Consider the following 14,991-nt stretch of genomic DNA (forward strand, 5'->3'; position numbering starts at 1 on the left):
TGTATTTGTTGTCGTTTCAGAAGTTTGTCTTCCATTAACATATTTCTATGTAGTTAAGATGGCGAGATACCAGAGTGTGCAGAATCTAATCTGTTGCCGCATCTAGTACAAGCACAGGCATTCCACACTCTGATGTGGGGCTCGAGGTCTGTTGCCTGTGCTCCTTTTAAAATTCTTTTCGAAATACCTTTATGGCCCCCAACCTCTTCTATAGCTCTTGAAAATGCTTCGATCTATTGGATAATACATTGTTACATTGTACGAAACATGATACAGTCTAATCACTCAGCCTAAGCAATTCTTGCTTCAGTTGATTTGTAGAAGGTAAATTTTCAGCTGTAAGAGTCTCTGCAGCTTTTTTAATACTTCTGTTTACACAATGGATAACATGCTGTTCTTTATATTTTGCCTAGTGGTCTAATTGACATGAAAATTGTTGTTGGAGTTCATGAAATTATGTTCAATGAGTTTATCACAAGCAGAGAACGAGCCGTCTATTGTATCAGATAATTGGCATGTTGTTGTTCCCACCTTCTCTTATCTAGTTCGCAAATCCTGAACTTCCTTATGAACTTCCTGTACTTCACATGGGCACTGGTCTTGAGCTTCCCAAAGTTGGGCTAACGAATTAGGGATTACAGACTCCTTTTGTAATATAACTCTAAGTTCCATTCGAATAATAATCCGGATAAATGAATGTGGCTATGTCTGTTCATATCTCCATGGGTATGGATTTCTGTGTGTGTGTGCACAAGCGAATGCATGCCTGCTTTTATGTGTGAAAGCTTCATTGAAAACACCTTGCAAACAGTGGTTATTTTACAAAGAGGGTAGTTTTGGGATTTATCCCATCACAAATTTTACACATTTTTGGTGCGTTAATTGGATCATACATTCTGGTGCCTCTCTCTCTCTGAAGTACACGCAGTGTTACTACTGACACAGATTCAGTAGTAATGCATTGCAGTAACTGAAACTGCTTATATGTGCTTGTGGAATGGAAATATCGCTATAATATTACTATACAGGGTGGTCCATTGATCGTGACCGGGCCAAATATCTCACGAAATAAGCGTCAAACGAAACAACTACAAAGAACGAAACTTGTCGAGCTTGAAGGTGGAAACCAGATGGCGCTGCCATAGGTCACACGGATATCAACTGCGTTTTTTTTTAAATAGGAACCCCCATTTTTATTACATATTCGTGTAGTATGTAAAGAAATATGAACGTTTTAGTTGGACAACTTTTTTCGCTTTGTGATAGATGGCGCTGTAATAGTCACAAACATATGGCTCACAATTTTAGACGAACAGTTGGTAACAGGTAGGTTTTCTAAGTTAAAATACAGAACGTAGGTACGTTTGAACATTTTATTTCCGTTGTTCCAATGTGATATATGTACCTTTCTGAACTTATCATTTCTGAGAACGCATGCTGTTACAGCGTGATTACCTGTAAATTCCACATTAATGCAATAAATGCTCAAAATGATGTCCGTCAACATCAATGCATTTGGCAATACGTGTAACGACATTCCTCTCAACAGCGAGTAGTCCGCCTTCCGTAATGTTCGCACATGCATTGACAATGCGCTGACGCATGTTGTCAGGCGTTGTCGGTGGATCACGATAGCAAATACCATTCAACATTCCCCACAGAAACAAATCCGTTAACGTCAGATCCGTTGAACGTGTGGGCCATGGTATGGTGCTTTGACGACTAATCCACCCGTCATGAAATATGCTATTCAATACCGCTTCAACTGCACGCGAGCTATGTGTCGGACATCCATCATTTTGGAAGTACTTCGCCATTCTGTCATGCAGTGAAACATCTTGTAGTAACATCGGTAGAACATTACGTAGGAAATCAACATAGATTGCACCATTTAGATAGCCATCGATAAAATGGGGGCCAATTATCCTTCCTCCCATAATGCCGCACCACACATTAACCCGCCAAGGTCGCTGATGTTCCACTTGTAGCAGCCATCGTGGATTTTCCGTTGCCAAATAGTGCATATTATGCCGGTTTACGTTACCGCTGTTGGTGAACGACTCTTCGTCGCTAAATAGAACGCGTGCAAAAAATCTGTCATCGTCCCGTAATTTCTCTTGTGCCCAGTGGCAGAACTGTACACGACGTTCAAAGTCGTCGCTATGCAATTCCTGGTGCATAGAAATCTGGTACGGGTGCAATCGATGTTGATGTACGAGTAGTATTCTCAACACCGACGTTTTTGAGATTCCCGATTATCGCGCAATCTTCCTGCTACTGATGCGCGGATTAGCCGCGACGGCAGCTAAAACACCTACTTCGGCATCATAACTTGTTGCAGGTCGTGGTTGAGGTTTCACATGTGGCTGAACACTTCCTGTTTCCTTAAATAACATAACTATCTGGCGGACGGTCCGGACACTTGGATGATGTCGTCCAGGATACCGAGCAGCATACATTGCACACGCCCGTTGGGCATTTTGATCACAATAGCCATACATCAGCACGATATCGACCTTTTCCACAATTGGTAAACGTCCATTTTAACACGGGTAATGTATCACGAAGCAAATACCGTGCACACTGGCGGAATGTTACGTGACACCACGTACTCATACGTTTGTGTCTATTACAGCGCTATCTATTACAAAGCGAAAAAAGTGGTGAATCTAAAACATTCATATTTCTTTACGTTCTGCACGAATTTGTAATAAAAATGGGGGTTCCTATTTAACAAATACGCAGTTGATATCCGTTTGACCTACTGCAACGCCATCTAGCGGGCCAACCATGGCGCCATCTGGTCTCCCCCTTCAAGCTAGACGAGTTTCGTTCTTTGTAGTTGTTTCGTTTGACGCTTATTTCGTGAGATATTTGGCCCCCGGTCACGATCAATGGACCACCCTGTATATGTATCACCAAATTTGTGTCAACAGAATGTGTAGGCGTAGTCAGAATCAAAGATATAATTCACGAAGATGTTTAGACTGATTTATTTGTAAATAAAACGACAGATAACATGCGAAATATCACTTGAAAACATGGTACTCACGTGAACTACAGTAGGCTCCTTGCAGGCCCGCAGCACATGAACACAATTCTTTAGTGCAAAATATAAGTCCTTCGCATGCACTAGACAGAAATGAACAGGGTTTTGAGCAGTTCTCTCCATATCTGTTTGGACCACAACCTAGGGCAAATTACATAAACTAATACATATCCAGACCTAAGTGACATATTATGAAAGTGTAGTCCACAGACACTGTTGTTTGCAGAAAGAAAAGAATGTTTGCTTAATACAAACTGGTTGTCTCTAACAGTACCCCGTAAATTAGTTATTGAATCAATTAACTTGCAAAGAAATTTGAAAGTTATATTCCACGGCCTTGTTGAACTCTCGATGACAGCAACCAAATTATTTTAGCTCAGTAATGCAACTCCTTAATAATACATGTGCCACAAAAATACTAAAAATGCTGATGTAGCCGGGTACAGCTCATAGTTAAAGTGGAGCCACTTCATTAAATATATTGTGCCTTGAAATGTGGTAAGTCATTGTAGTAGAGGGTTGGGGGGGGTGGTTGTACAAAATAAAGCGCTTATAATTTTGTAGAAGTGCTGTGTAGCTTCGCCTAATGCAGCTGTCCCAATGTAAATGATCTTCACGTTTCGCTGCTCACAACGAAGAGTGTTAGATAGAAATATAAAGGGTAGAGACTACAGGGAAAACATAGATTGGAATGCACACAGCAAGTAATTCAGGACATAGGATGCATGTTCTACCCTGAAATGATGACGTTGGCACAGGAGTGGAATTCCAGATGGGCCGCTAATAACTAGTCAGAAGACTAATGATGGAACATGTATACAGCTGAATAGGCAGACTGTACATTCCTGAACTTACAGAAAATGTGCCACACTCTACACTGATCAGCTAGAACATTATGACCAGCTACCTAATCGCTGGTATGTCTACGTTTGGCACGGATAACAGCGGCGCTGCATAGCGGCATGGAAGCAGTGAGGTCCTTGTAGGTCACTGGAGGGAGTTGGCACCACATCTTCACACTAAAGTCCCCTAATTTCTACAAATTCCAAGGACGGGGGGGGGGGGGGGGGCAGGCAATGAGCTCTGGCGCCATGTTCGGTCACATCCCAGACGTATTCGATCGGGTTCAGATATGGTAAGATGGGGGTGAGCACAGCAATTGGAACTCGCCACCCTGTTCCTCGAACCACTCCATCACATTATTCCCCCACTGCTGTCGCGAAACATGATAGTCATGAAAGGCGGTACGTGGTCTCCAACCAGTGTACGATGCTCCTTGGCTGACACAGTGCTTCGCAAGAGCTCCAGTCGAACCCTGGATGCTCACATTATCTTTCCCCAGAGCATAATAGGGCCGTCACTGGCTTACCTCTGCCCCCCGCAGTACAGGTGTTGAGTAGCTGTTCCCCTAGAGGAGGACGGACTCACGTCCTCCCCTCAGTATTATGAAGAAGATGTCAGGATTCATCAGACCGTGAACGCTGTACACTGCAGCAACGTCCACGTGCCCGTTTCAGTCGCAGTTGCCGACGTAGCGGTGTTTAACATTTCTTGTGCACGAGTCGTTATCTGTGGAGGTTCATCGTTAGGAGTGTTTAGAGCACTGCGTGTTGAGACACACTTGTACTCTACCAACCATTAGAGTCTGACGTCAGTTCTGCCACAGTTAGCCGCCTGTCCTGCTTTACCAGCCTGCCCAGCCAACCACGTCTGGCGCTTGCAGTGAGGGGTGGCCGCCCAAGCCCACGACGTCTGGACGTGATTTCACCTTCGTTCCGCCGCTGTTGAAGACACTCACCATAATACTCCCCGAACACCCGACAAGTCGTGCAGTTTCCGATATTCCGATATGCTCGTGCCGAGCCTCTGCGCAATGACAGTCTGTCCTCCGTCAACTCAGACAGATCACACGCCTTCCCCATTCCACACAGGGGATTACACGCTCACTGATACTACACCTTCCGTGCGTGTGTCCGACTAGCAGTCATTCCTTGCCACGTGACGCTACTATCGCCTGGACGGATTTACATCGATAGTAGGTCGGTGGTCGTAAAGTTCTGGCTGATCAGTGTATATTGTTCCATAGGTCCAAGCATATGGAGCAGCTACTCAAATGTGAAACTCTCTGGAAGACATTTTTAGCGATAGAATTCAGTACATCTTTCCTGAACTGCGAGTATTGGTCAAAGACAGTGGCAACAACAGCGGGGCGGCCGGCAGTCTGAGGCTGTCTGCTGGTGGGGCTGTTGTGTGTGGGGGGTGTGACCGAGGGCAGGCAGGACGACTCGGACAGGATCTGAACAACAGAAGCTCGTTTGAGACGCGGAAAGATGATAGTTAACGCAAATGGGCAGGAGAAGCAAACCTACAGTGCTCGAGAATTGTCGCTGTCCTACTCGACTCAGTCACGTTGAGTAAATACTCAGGCTCAGCACTGGAAAACGACGGAAAATGAGGTCGGGTGCGAGGAAGGCGAACGACCCACTACTCTGCACTGGAAGAAAACAGAAAAGCTTAGCACACCTATAAGGAAGATAGGGTAAAAAAAAGCCCTCGAGACACATTTTGAGTATTGTTCAAGTAATTAGGATCCCCACAGGGTCGTATTAAAGGAAGACATTGCAGAAAACCACTGACGAGTTGCTAGATTTATAACCATTTAGTTCGAAGAGTACCAGAGTGCTACACAAATGCCCCGTGAGCTTAAAAGCGAGAGAGTACGACGACCTAGGAGGACGACTACACAACTGCCATTTGAAGCAGATTGTGGAGATTTTTACTATCAGAAACAGTCTTGATCACAATTTATTAATTATCTATTTATTTATTATCGCTAGTGATTTACCACCAGAAGGAGGTTCTTACTCAATGGTCTGAAGATGACCACAGTGGTGGTCGAAACCAGTCACCATAATAAATAAATTCTGGTCAAGACTGTTTTTGATAGTGCATACTTGTAACACATTGATCACTGCTCACTCCCGCAATGCATCCAAAAGCAATTAGACAGTGGAGAGCTGTACCCCCTACACCGCTCCTCTCGTGTCAGGAAGGTGAGGGCGAAATACACGAGGTCAGGATTGGTACTGTCGGGACTGGTACAGTCGCATACAAGCATGTGGTTTTTCCTCTCTCAATTCGCTAGTGTTACAGGAAAGCGAGTGTCTAGGAACGCTACAAAGTATTCTCCGCCAAAACGCTCTACAATTGCTTGTTGAGTATGCCTACGGAGATAGGAAGTTTCTGCAGAATCGCCGATGAGAGAAACATGTGGACAACATTAAAAAGATGAAGAAGCTTGCAGATGGTAAACGAACGTGTGTTAAGGTATCGGGAAGTAAGTTCGATCGTACCAGAGGAAAAATTTGTGAGTGAAGTCAACAAGTAATGGAGGACGTTCTCTTTAAGAGCTATTCTCGATTGAAGAGAGATGCACAGAGGAGGAAATATGGGGTGCCACACTAAATCGCTCAGAAGAGTGATGAAAAAAGTATGTGAAAAGAAAGGAATAGGTGCGGCTGTGAGGAAGCTGATAGTAAGCGTACGTTAAGAATACCCGACACTGTGGTCTGTCCTGGGTGGAGGCACATCCTGTCCCTGTATCACCTCCCCTCAACAAGCTCGCACGTACCTCCTCATCTGAAATGAAACTAACACATGAGAGTAGAAACCGCACAAACAATGACGAAGCTGCATTCGGCAACGAGCTTGTCAACTACAGTCAGAACGTCGCAAATACTGCAAAATGCACAGGTCAAAGTAAACGTAAATGTATGACAGGTGCAGTACTGATCAAGTGTTATACTAGCAACTATTGTACAAAGTAAAAATAATTTTCTTACCTTCCTCGCAGTACATGCCAACAAATCCTGGTGGGCAGGTGCACGATTGGGTTGTACTGCTCCACACACCCCCATTGCGACACACTGTGTCTGGATCTGCAGAAATAATACAAGTTCTACTTCCATACGACTAAGTACTTTTAAATGACTACAGAGACTACAGTTCCGAGTCGTTTAATATAACTTCAAAAATGGACTCGAACAGCATCGTCCGCAAAAACTTTTACTTTGGCGTTAAACAGTTTTGTCCAGGTTTTGACCATCTTCAAACCCTTATACCACGATAGTAGGCGGTGGCGGTGAATGTGACTGGTGCGGTCAGAGAACTGTGTCCATTTTTAAAGTACTTTCTGCCTCACCGTTGTTCTCCACGAGAAATGTTCTGAAAAGTTACGTTCAATATAACATTAGACATATCGTGCATATGGCCACACTGGTAGCAAAAAGGAGGTGAGGCATTTCGTAAATATGGCACTCTCAAGAAAGCTTATGAGGATGAGTTCCTTCAATGTAGAAGTACTGGTACAATAATTTATTAAGTGGGAATTAAGCTGAAGTGGAGGTAATATGTTGGAGGATTAACTGATATTCAGCCTCAGTGAAAAGTAACTTTTTGTTGCGTTCATCTGCACTCCAAAGTAATTTCTTTGCCGCTGACTTTACATTGATGGTGATGATAATAATTTTGTCCATGTACAAAGCCCACACCTGCCACCATAGTACAGGACCATATGCTCCGCAGAAGATGAATTTGAAGAATGTACAATGACACAGAATAATTTACTGAGATAAGCAACAGAAATTATTCAGATTATTAAGGGAAACGAAAATTTAATTGTGCTGAGGGACTGGAATTGGGTAGTAGGAAAAGGACGGAAAGGAAATATAGAAAGACGACATAGGCTGCGGTAGCGGAATCAAATGAGAAGCCACCTGGTAGAATTTTTCACGGAGCCCTATTTAGTCATTTTACATACGTTGTACAAGATTCACGAAAGAAGGCCGTACACGTGCAACTGACCTGGAGACACCAGAAGGTTTTCAGATAGACTAGATAATTATTAGGCAGAGAATTCGAATCCAGATTTTAAACAGCAAAACGTTTCCGAGGATAGGTGTTAACTCTGGTCATGATGTATTGGTTACTAACTATCGATTGAAACTGAAGAAATTGCACAAAGTTTAAAAAATATGGAGACCGAATCTGGATAAACAGAAAGAACTAGAGGGAGTTGAAGTTTCAAAGGGAGCAATGGGTAACGACTAGCTGAAACATAGGGCACGAATGCAACAGAAGACGAATGGGTAGCTTTGAGATATGAAATAGTGAAGGCCCAGTAGGAAATTTGGATAACATGCGAGATATTGAACCTAACTGAGAGAAGAAGAATACATAAACATGCAAGTAAAACAGAATAACGACGTCTAAAAAATTACATTGGTAAGAACTGCAAAATGGCAAGGTAGCAATGACACGACGAAAAATGCAAGGCTATGGGAACTTGAATGATTTTGCGAAAGACAGATGCCAATTATACGAACATTAAAAAGACCTTTCGAGTAAGGAGAAGCGCCTACATAGACATTAAAAACTCACTTAGCAAACGATTGCTATGAAAAGAGATACGGATAAGTGCGAATGGGATGGCGCACCGTGGCTCCCGTATGAACAGTTCGTACGCCACGCAGATCGAGAATTTCGACGATTCTTTTCCGTTATCAATATCGATATTGGCAAAACATCAAAATATGAGACAAACAGCCGTATCGTTTGATTGCATTGACAGAGAAGCTTAAATTTTTTACACCGCAAAGGGAACTTAGACTTTAGTATGTTACAGATACTTACACAACTAAATTCGTCTATCCGCTCCTGAGAAAAAGGAAAGGGGGTCTCAACAGTCGCACAGACAAACGGTCGGATAACATGAAAAAAATTATTTTCATCTGATATAATTATTAATAATTAACAGTTTTCATTTTCTTTCCTTTACTGCTGTTGTAAAACCTCATTTCTTGCTAAATTTCATGGCTCTATTTCAACGAGAAATACGCTACAGGTTTTCGTGTGAATGTATGCGAGTATCAAAGTATGACATAAATGGCTGTATATTTAGATTGCACTGACTCTGGAGATTAATATTTTCAATCCACCAAGGGACCATAGGCCTTTGTATATGAATAAATTTCAATTTGAAACGTCTTCCCGTTCCTGTGAAAAAGGGGTCTCAACTGACACACATGCGGCCGTACAACAAATAACGGTGCGTCTGTGTGTTCAAATGGCTCTGAGCACCATGGGACTTAACATATGAGGTCATCAGTCCCCTAGACCTTAGAACTACTTAAACCTAACCAACCTAAGGACATCACACAGATCCATGCCCGAGGCAGGATTCGAACCTGCGACCGTAGCGGTCGCGCGGTTCCAGACTGAAGCGCCTAGAACCGCTCGGTCACACCGGCCGGCCGTCTCTGTGTGTATGTGTATGTGTGTGCGTCTGTGTGTGTGTGTGTGTGTTTGGTTTATAATTACAGATTAACAATTTTCGGATTTTCGCCTTCACCCCAACTGTGAAACTTTGCTTCTTGCCAAATTTGATGGCTCTAATGAATATCAAAATACGTGGCATAAATGGCCTTATCTTTTAATTTCACTGAAGTATAAGCATAAAGTTTTGACACCACCAAGGGAGCATAGAACTTAGTGTGTGACATAAATTTCAATTTGATTCCTCGTCCCATTGAAGAGGAAAAGTATTCTTAGCAGTCGGGCAGACAGAAAGACGCCTTCTTTCATAGTCTCGAGTGTCCGGAACTTCTGCAGAGCTACTGGCGCACAGTCACCGTTCTTGTGAAAGAGCTTTAGCGGCAGCGCGCGGTCTTTCATGGAGACAGTCAGGACTAGCTCCTCCGACGCCTACTCCGACGCTTACAACCACATCCATTGGTCAAATTTTCATTAGCTTTTTTTTCCATATCGTTCCCCCCTTTGTCAGTAATATGCTATTCCAAGTTGCTGTCGTTCTGAGCTTTCTACAGCGTATGTACATCAGAAAGGCCACGCATCCTCAGACTTCAAGGAGAATGTGTATATCCTCAGACTACAAGAATAATGTAATAAGGCATTTTCCAAAGAAAATTATTTGTGACAGCTGTGAATATTAGTGGCCTGTCAGATTCAAAAGTCAAGGCTGAAAGATACTGACAAGAATTATTTACAAAAGAATGGAAAACTGGTAGAAGCTGGCCTCGGTGAAGATCAGTTTGCGGTCCAGAAAAATGTAGGTAATAATAACATTTGTCGATTTAAGGAAACTTTTGACAACGTCAATTCGAGTACAAACTTTCTTCAAATTCTTCTGTTTTGAAGGTATCAGGGATAAATCATAGTGAGCGAAAGATTTTTCTAGAGTTTGTACAGATATCAGACTGTAGTTGCAATAGTAAAAAGACATGAAAGGGGAACAGTGGTCTCTATTAGATACAGTAGTAGCCAGTTTGTAAATTGAGCAAGTCAAGTGAAGAAGTCTGGAAGGAAATTAAACTTCACGGACAAGCATTAAAAATCTAGAGGTTAAATGACGACACTGGAGTTGTCTCTGACAGCAATGAACTTGGACGAAGTGTTGAATAAAGAGGATAGTGTCTTGAAAAGAAGTTATAAAATCAGCATCAAGTATAGTGAAACAAGGGCAATGGAGTATTTAGTATTATATCAGGTGATATTAACTGCATTAGATTAGGATATGAGGCATCAAAATCAGTCAATGACTTTTGCTATTTGGGTAGCAAAATAATTGACAATGACAAAAATGGTAAGAGAAGATGACTTTCTTAACTTAAAAAAGAAATTTAAGTGTTACGTGAGTTTTATTTGTATCGATTGTAGTCTTACACAAAAGTGCAACAGTTCCGATAAGAAGAAAATGTTCAAATGTGTGTGAAATCTTATGGAACTTAACTGCTAAGGTCATCAGTCCCTAAGCTTACACACTACTTAACCTAAATTATCCTAAAGACAAACACACACACCCATGCCCCTTGGGAGGACTCGAACTTCCGCCGGGACCAGCCGCCGATAAGAAAGACGTTTATGTAAAGTGGTGCTACAGAAAAACACTAAATAGGAGTTATCCAGATTGAATAAATAATGAGAAGGCACTGCCTCGAACTGAGGAAGTGGGACATCTGTGCCACAACTTGACTAAAAGAAGCGTTCGATATGCACAACTCGTCTTCAGGCATCAAAGAATCGTCAGGCAGGTAATGTAAGGACGTCGGTGGAAACCAAAGTGAGTGCAGTTTCAAATGTGGCAACAGTTACACTACTGGCCATTAAAATTGCTACACCAAGAAGAAATGCAGATGATAAACGGGTATTCATCTGACAAATATATTGTACTAGAACTGACATGTGATTACATTTTCACGCAATTTTGGTGCATAGATCCTGAGAAATCAATACCCACAACAACCACCTCTGGCCGCAATAACGGCCTTGATACGCCTGGGCATTGAGTCAAACAGAGCTTGGATGGCGTGTACAGGTACAGCCGCCCATGCAGTTTCAACACGATACCACAGTTCATCAGGAGTAGTGACTGGCGTATTGTGACGAGCCAGTTGCTCGGCCACCAGACGTTTTCAGCTGGTGAGAGATCTGGAGAATGTGCTGGCCAGGGCAGCAGTCTAACATTTTCTGTATCCAGAAAGACCCGTACAGGATCTGCAACATGCGGTCGTGCATTATCCTGCTGAAATGTAGGGTATCGCAGGGATCGAATGAAGGGTAGAGCCACGGGTCTTAACACATCTGAAATGTAACGTCCACTGTTCAAAGTGGTGTCAATGCGAACAAGAGGTGACCGAGACGTGTAACGAATGGCACCCTATACCATCACGCCGGGTGATATGCCAGTATGGCGATGACGAATACACGCTTCCAATGTGCGTTCACCGCGATGTCGCCAAACACGGATGCGACCATCATGATGCTCTAAACAGAACCTGGATTCATCCGACAAAATGACGTTTTGCCATTCGTGCACACAGGTTCGTCATTGAGTACACCATCGCAGGCGCTCCTGTCTGCGATGCAGCGTCAAGGGTAACCGCAGCCATGGTCTCCGAGCTGACAATCCATGCTGCTGCAAACGTCGTCGAACTGTTCGTGCAGATGGTTTTTGTCTTGCAAACGTCCTCATCTGTTGACTCAGGGATCGAGACGTGGCTGCACGATCCGTTACAGCCATGCGGATAAAATGCCTGTCATCTCGACTGCTAGTGATACGAGGCCGTTGGGATCCAGCACGGCGTTCCGTATTACTCTCCTGAACCCACCGATTTCATATTCTGCTAACAGCTATTGGATCTCGACCAACGCGAGCAGCAACGTCGCGATACGATAAACCGCAATCGCAATAGGCTACAATCCGACCTTTATCAAAGTCGGAAACGTGATGGTACGCATTTCTCCTCCTTACACGAGGCATCACAACAACGTTTCACCAGGCAACGCCGGTCAATCGGTTGGAAACTTTCCTCACGTCAGCACGTTGTAGGTGTCGCCACCGGCGCCAACCTTGTGTGCATGCTCTTGAAAGCTAATCTTTTGCATATCACAGCATCTTCTTCCTGTCGGTAAAATTTCGCGTCTGTATCACCTGATCTTCGTGGAGTAGCAATTTTAATGACCAGTAGTGTATCTCCGGAGTTTTTTACCCAAGAGGATGCCATCATCATTTAACCGTAAAGTATATCGTCATCCCCTCCGGAAACTAACAGCTGTAGTTTCCTTTTGCAGTCAGCTGTCCGCGGTACGACCGTAGGGAGGACATGTTGGTTGTGTTAAAGGCGTTATAAGTCAGTGATCCAGACTATTGGCCTTGCAGCTACTGAAAAGGCGACTGCCTGTCTGCAAAATTTTTCTGGCCTCTCAACAGATATTCTTCGGTTGTAGTAGCACCTACGGCGTTGACGTAAAATTAAATATGTGTAATAATGAACCAAAAGCTGACATTCGACTGAGGTACTATGTACATCACAGTCAACGGATGATCGCAGCAAAGAAACACCAAAGTCAAAGCATGCCAGAAAAGTACAAGTAACTTTGAATAACTTCTCTACCGCTTGTCGAGATATATTTGGTACATTAAAAGAGATGCAGATTTATTTTTCATAAGGGAATAGAGATTCGTAAGAATAAAAGGAACAGAAAGAAACATAGTTTAAGGAAGCAGACTAGCGAGAAAAAAAAAAGAAAAGGAAACAGACAGGCAGAATTACGCACAGGTCATTATTTCTTCTGGAGGAATAATCTTAATCCATGGCAGTGCATTCCGTCTTTGTAACTAAAGCAAAGAAAGTTTGTTTTTTTGCCGTGCGAGTTTCGCTTCTTTTACTTACGAAGCTCATTCTGTAGCTGATTCTGATGTTACTCCATGTGTGTCGTCCTGGAGATGCATTTATTCGATCTGCACACTCCAGATGGCCGATTTTCGGCCTTCTTCGACAGTGATTCATTTCCAACTTTCACTGTGTATTGAATGTATCTGGTACAGGGGCGGGGTAGATACCATGAGAACTCCCACAACGATCAGTACTGGCCCCGCTAGTGTTCTTAAACTACATATTCTCAAGTAAATTCGAAAACTGGTTCGAAGTTTGTTATGTTCGCTGGTAGCAAAGGCATACTCATCAAAATTCCAAACTACTCTGTCTTACGAAGATAGCTCGGGTAATAGCTGAACATAATGTCAGTATAAATTATAGCCCCGCAATATTTCTCATTTTACAATTTCAAACAAGCCAAAATAACCTGCTAGCCCCGCAGTAGTCATACAATAAATGAACCACGCTGAGTAAGTTTATTTGATGTTCAACTGGATAACAAGTTAAAACCGAGTCAACACATGGATAAAGTGATGGTGAAGCTCAGTCCAGAGGCAGAATACTACGAGTACTATCTCAGCCTCCCTGTGTGGGTCTCAGTGTGGACTACGTACTATGATGAACACTCATGTTCAGAAAAAAACAGGACACCTTGAACGACTAAAGATAGGACGTTCATATTCAAAGGAGATGTGCATTAGTATGTTCTGCAGAAATGATTGACTTCTGAACCGTGTCGGTTGGCGGGTTCAAGATCAACATAGATATCGCGGCGCAACACCACCGACCGGTAAACTGTGCCTGCGGCTCTCGTTGTCGCTATAAAGCGAAGGTAGTGGATCAGTGTAACTGGAGCAGAGGTGCAGGGTGCCCCGCAGACGTATGCGCCACTGTACCATCAAATAAGTGAGTTTGAAAGAGGGCGAATTATTGGTATAAGAGAATGTGATGCACCCATCCGTGGATTTGCTGCTCATGTAGGACCAAGTGTTTTGGCAGGGCAACGGGTGTGTGCAGAATGGTTCACGGAAGGCCGTAGAACACGACGAGATGGGTCAGGTCGCACCAACCAGACCACCTCCCAAGAAGATAGACACCTCATCAGAATGGCATTGCAGGACAGATCTGCGTCCTCCTCGTCTCTGGCGCAGAAGTGGAGCGGTAGAACATAATCCTACACTATTAGGGGTGACAGTCGGCCTCCGTTTATTACGGGTTACGTGCGCGTCGTTCACTTCTCAACCTACCTTTGACGAATGAGCGGAAACGTGCTAGACGGCAGCGGTGTATGGAACGACGTCACTGGGGACAGTAATGGCATCAGATACTGCTTTCGAATGAATCTATGTTCGGTTTGTTTGGAAACAGTTCGCCGCAGACAGGGCGAGCGATATCACAGTGACAGCATAACACATACCGCTCCGACTCGAGGCCTTGTTGTGTAGGATGCTACTGCATACAGCCACAAATCACAGTTGGTGCGTGTCCAGGGCACTGTGACCTAAGTGAATGACACACTGCGACCCGTCGCCATACCTTTCTGCGCAACACCCCAGGCGCCATTTTTCAGCAAGCCAATGCACGACCACATGTCGATGCACCAACATGTGCCTCCTTGGTGTCACAGGCTGTCAGACGTTGCCCTGGCCCGCCAGATCACCAGACTTGTCGCCAATGTGTGAGGTACGGTGAAACGTCGGGTGCAGC

The 14,991-nt window shown here is 43.7% G+C and overlaps 1 protein-coding gene across 1 annotated transcript in view; it reads right to left on the reverse strand.

The window, feature by feature from the left end:
- LOC126416586 (uncharacterized) overlaps positions 1–14,991 on the reverse strand; it is a 347,834-nt gene that overhangs the window by 77,630 nt on the left and 255,213 nt on the right. The window contains exons 11-12 of the mRNA XM_050084338.1: positions 6,892–6,987; positions 3,053–3,190 (exon numbers count right to left, since the gene is read on the reverse strand). Coding sequence (XP_049940295.1) covers positions 3,053–3,190; positions 6,892–6,987 — 234 coding nt within the window. The remainder of the gene's footprint in view (positions 1–3,052; positions 3,191–6,891; positions 6,988–14,991) is intronic.

Source organism: Schistocerca serialis, chromosome 8 (assembly GCF_023864345.2).
Source record: "Schistocerca serialis cubense isolate TAMUIC-IGC-003099 chromosome 8, iqSchSeri2.2, whole genome shotgun sequence".
NCBI classification, from domain to species: domain Eukaryota; kingdom Metazoa; phylum Arthropoda; class Insecta; order Orthoptera; family Acrididae; genus Schistocerca; species Schistocerca serialis.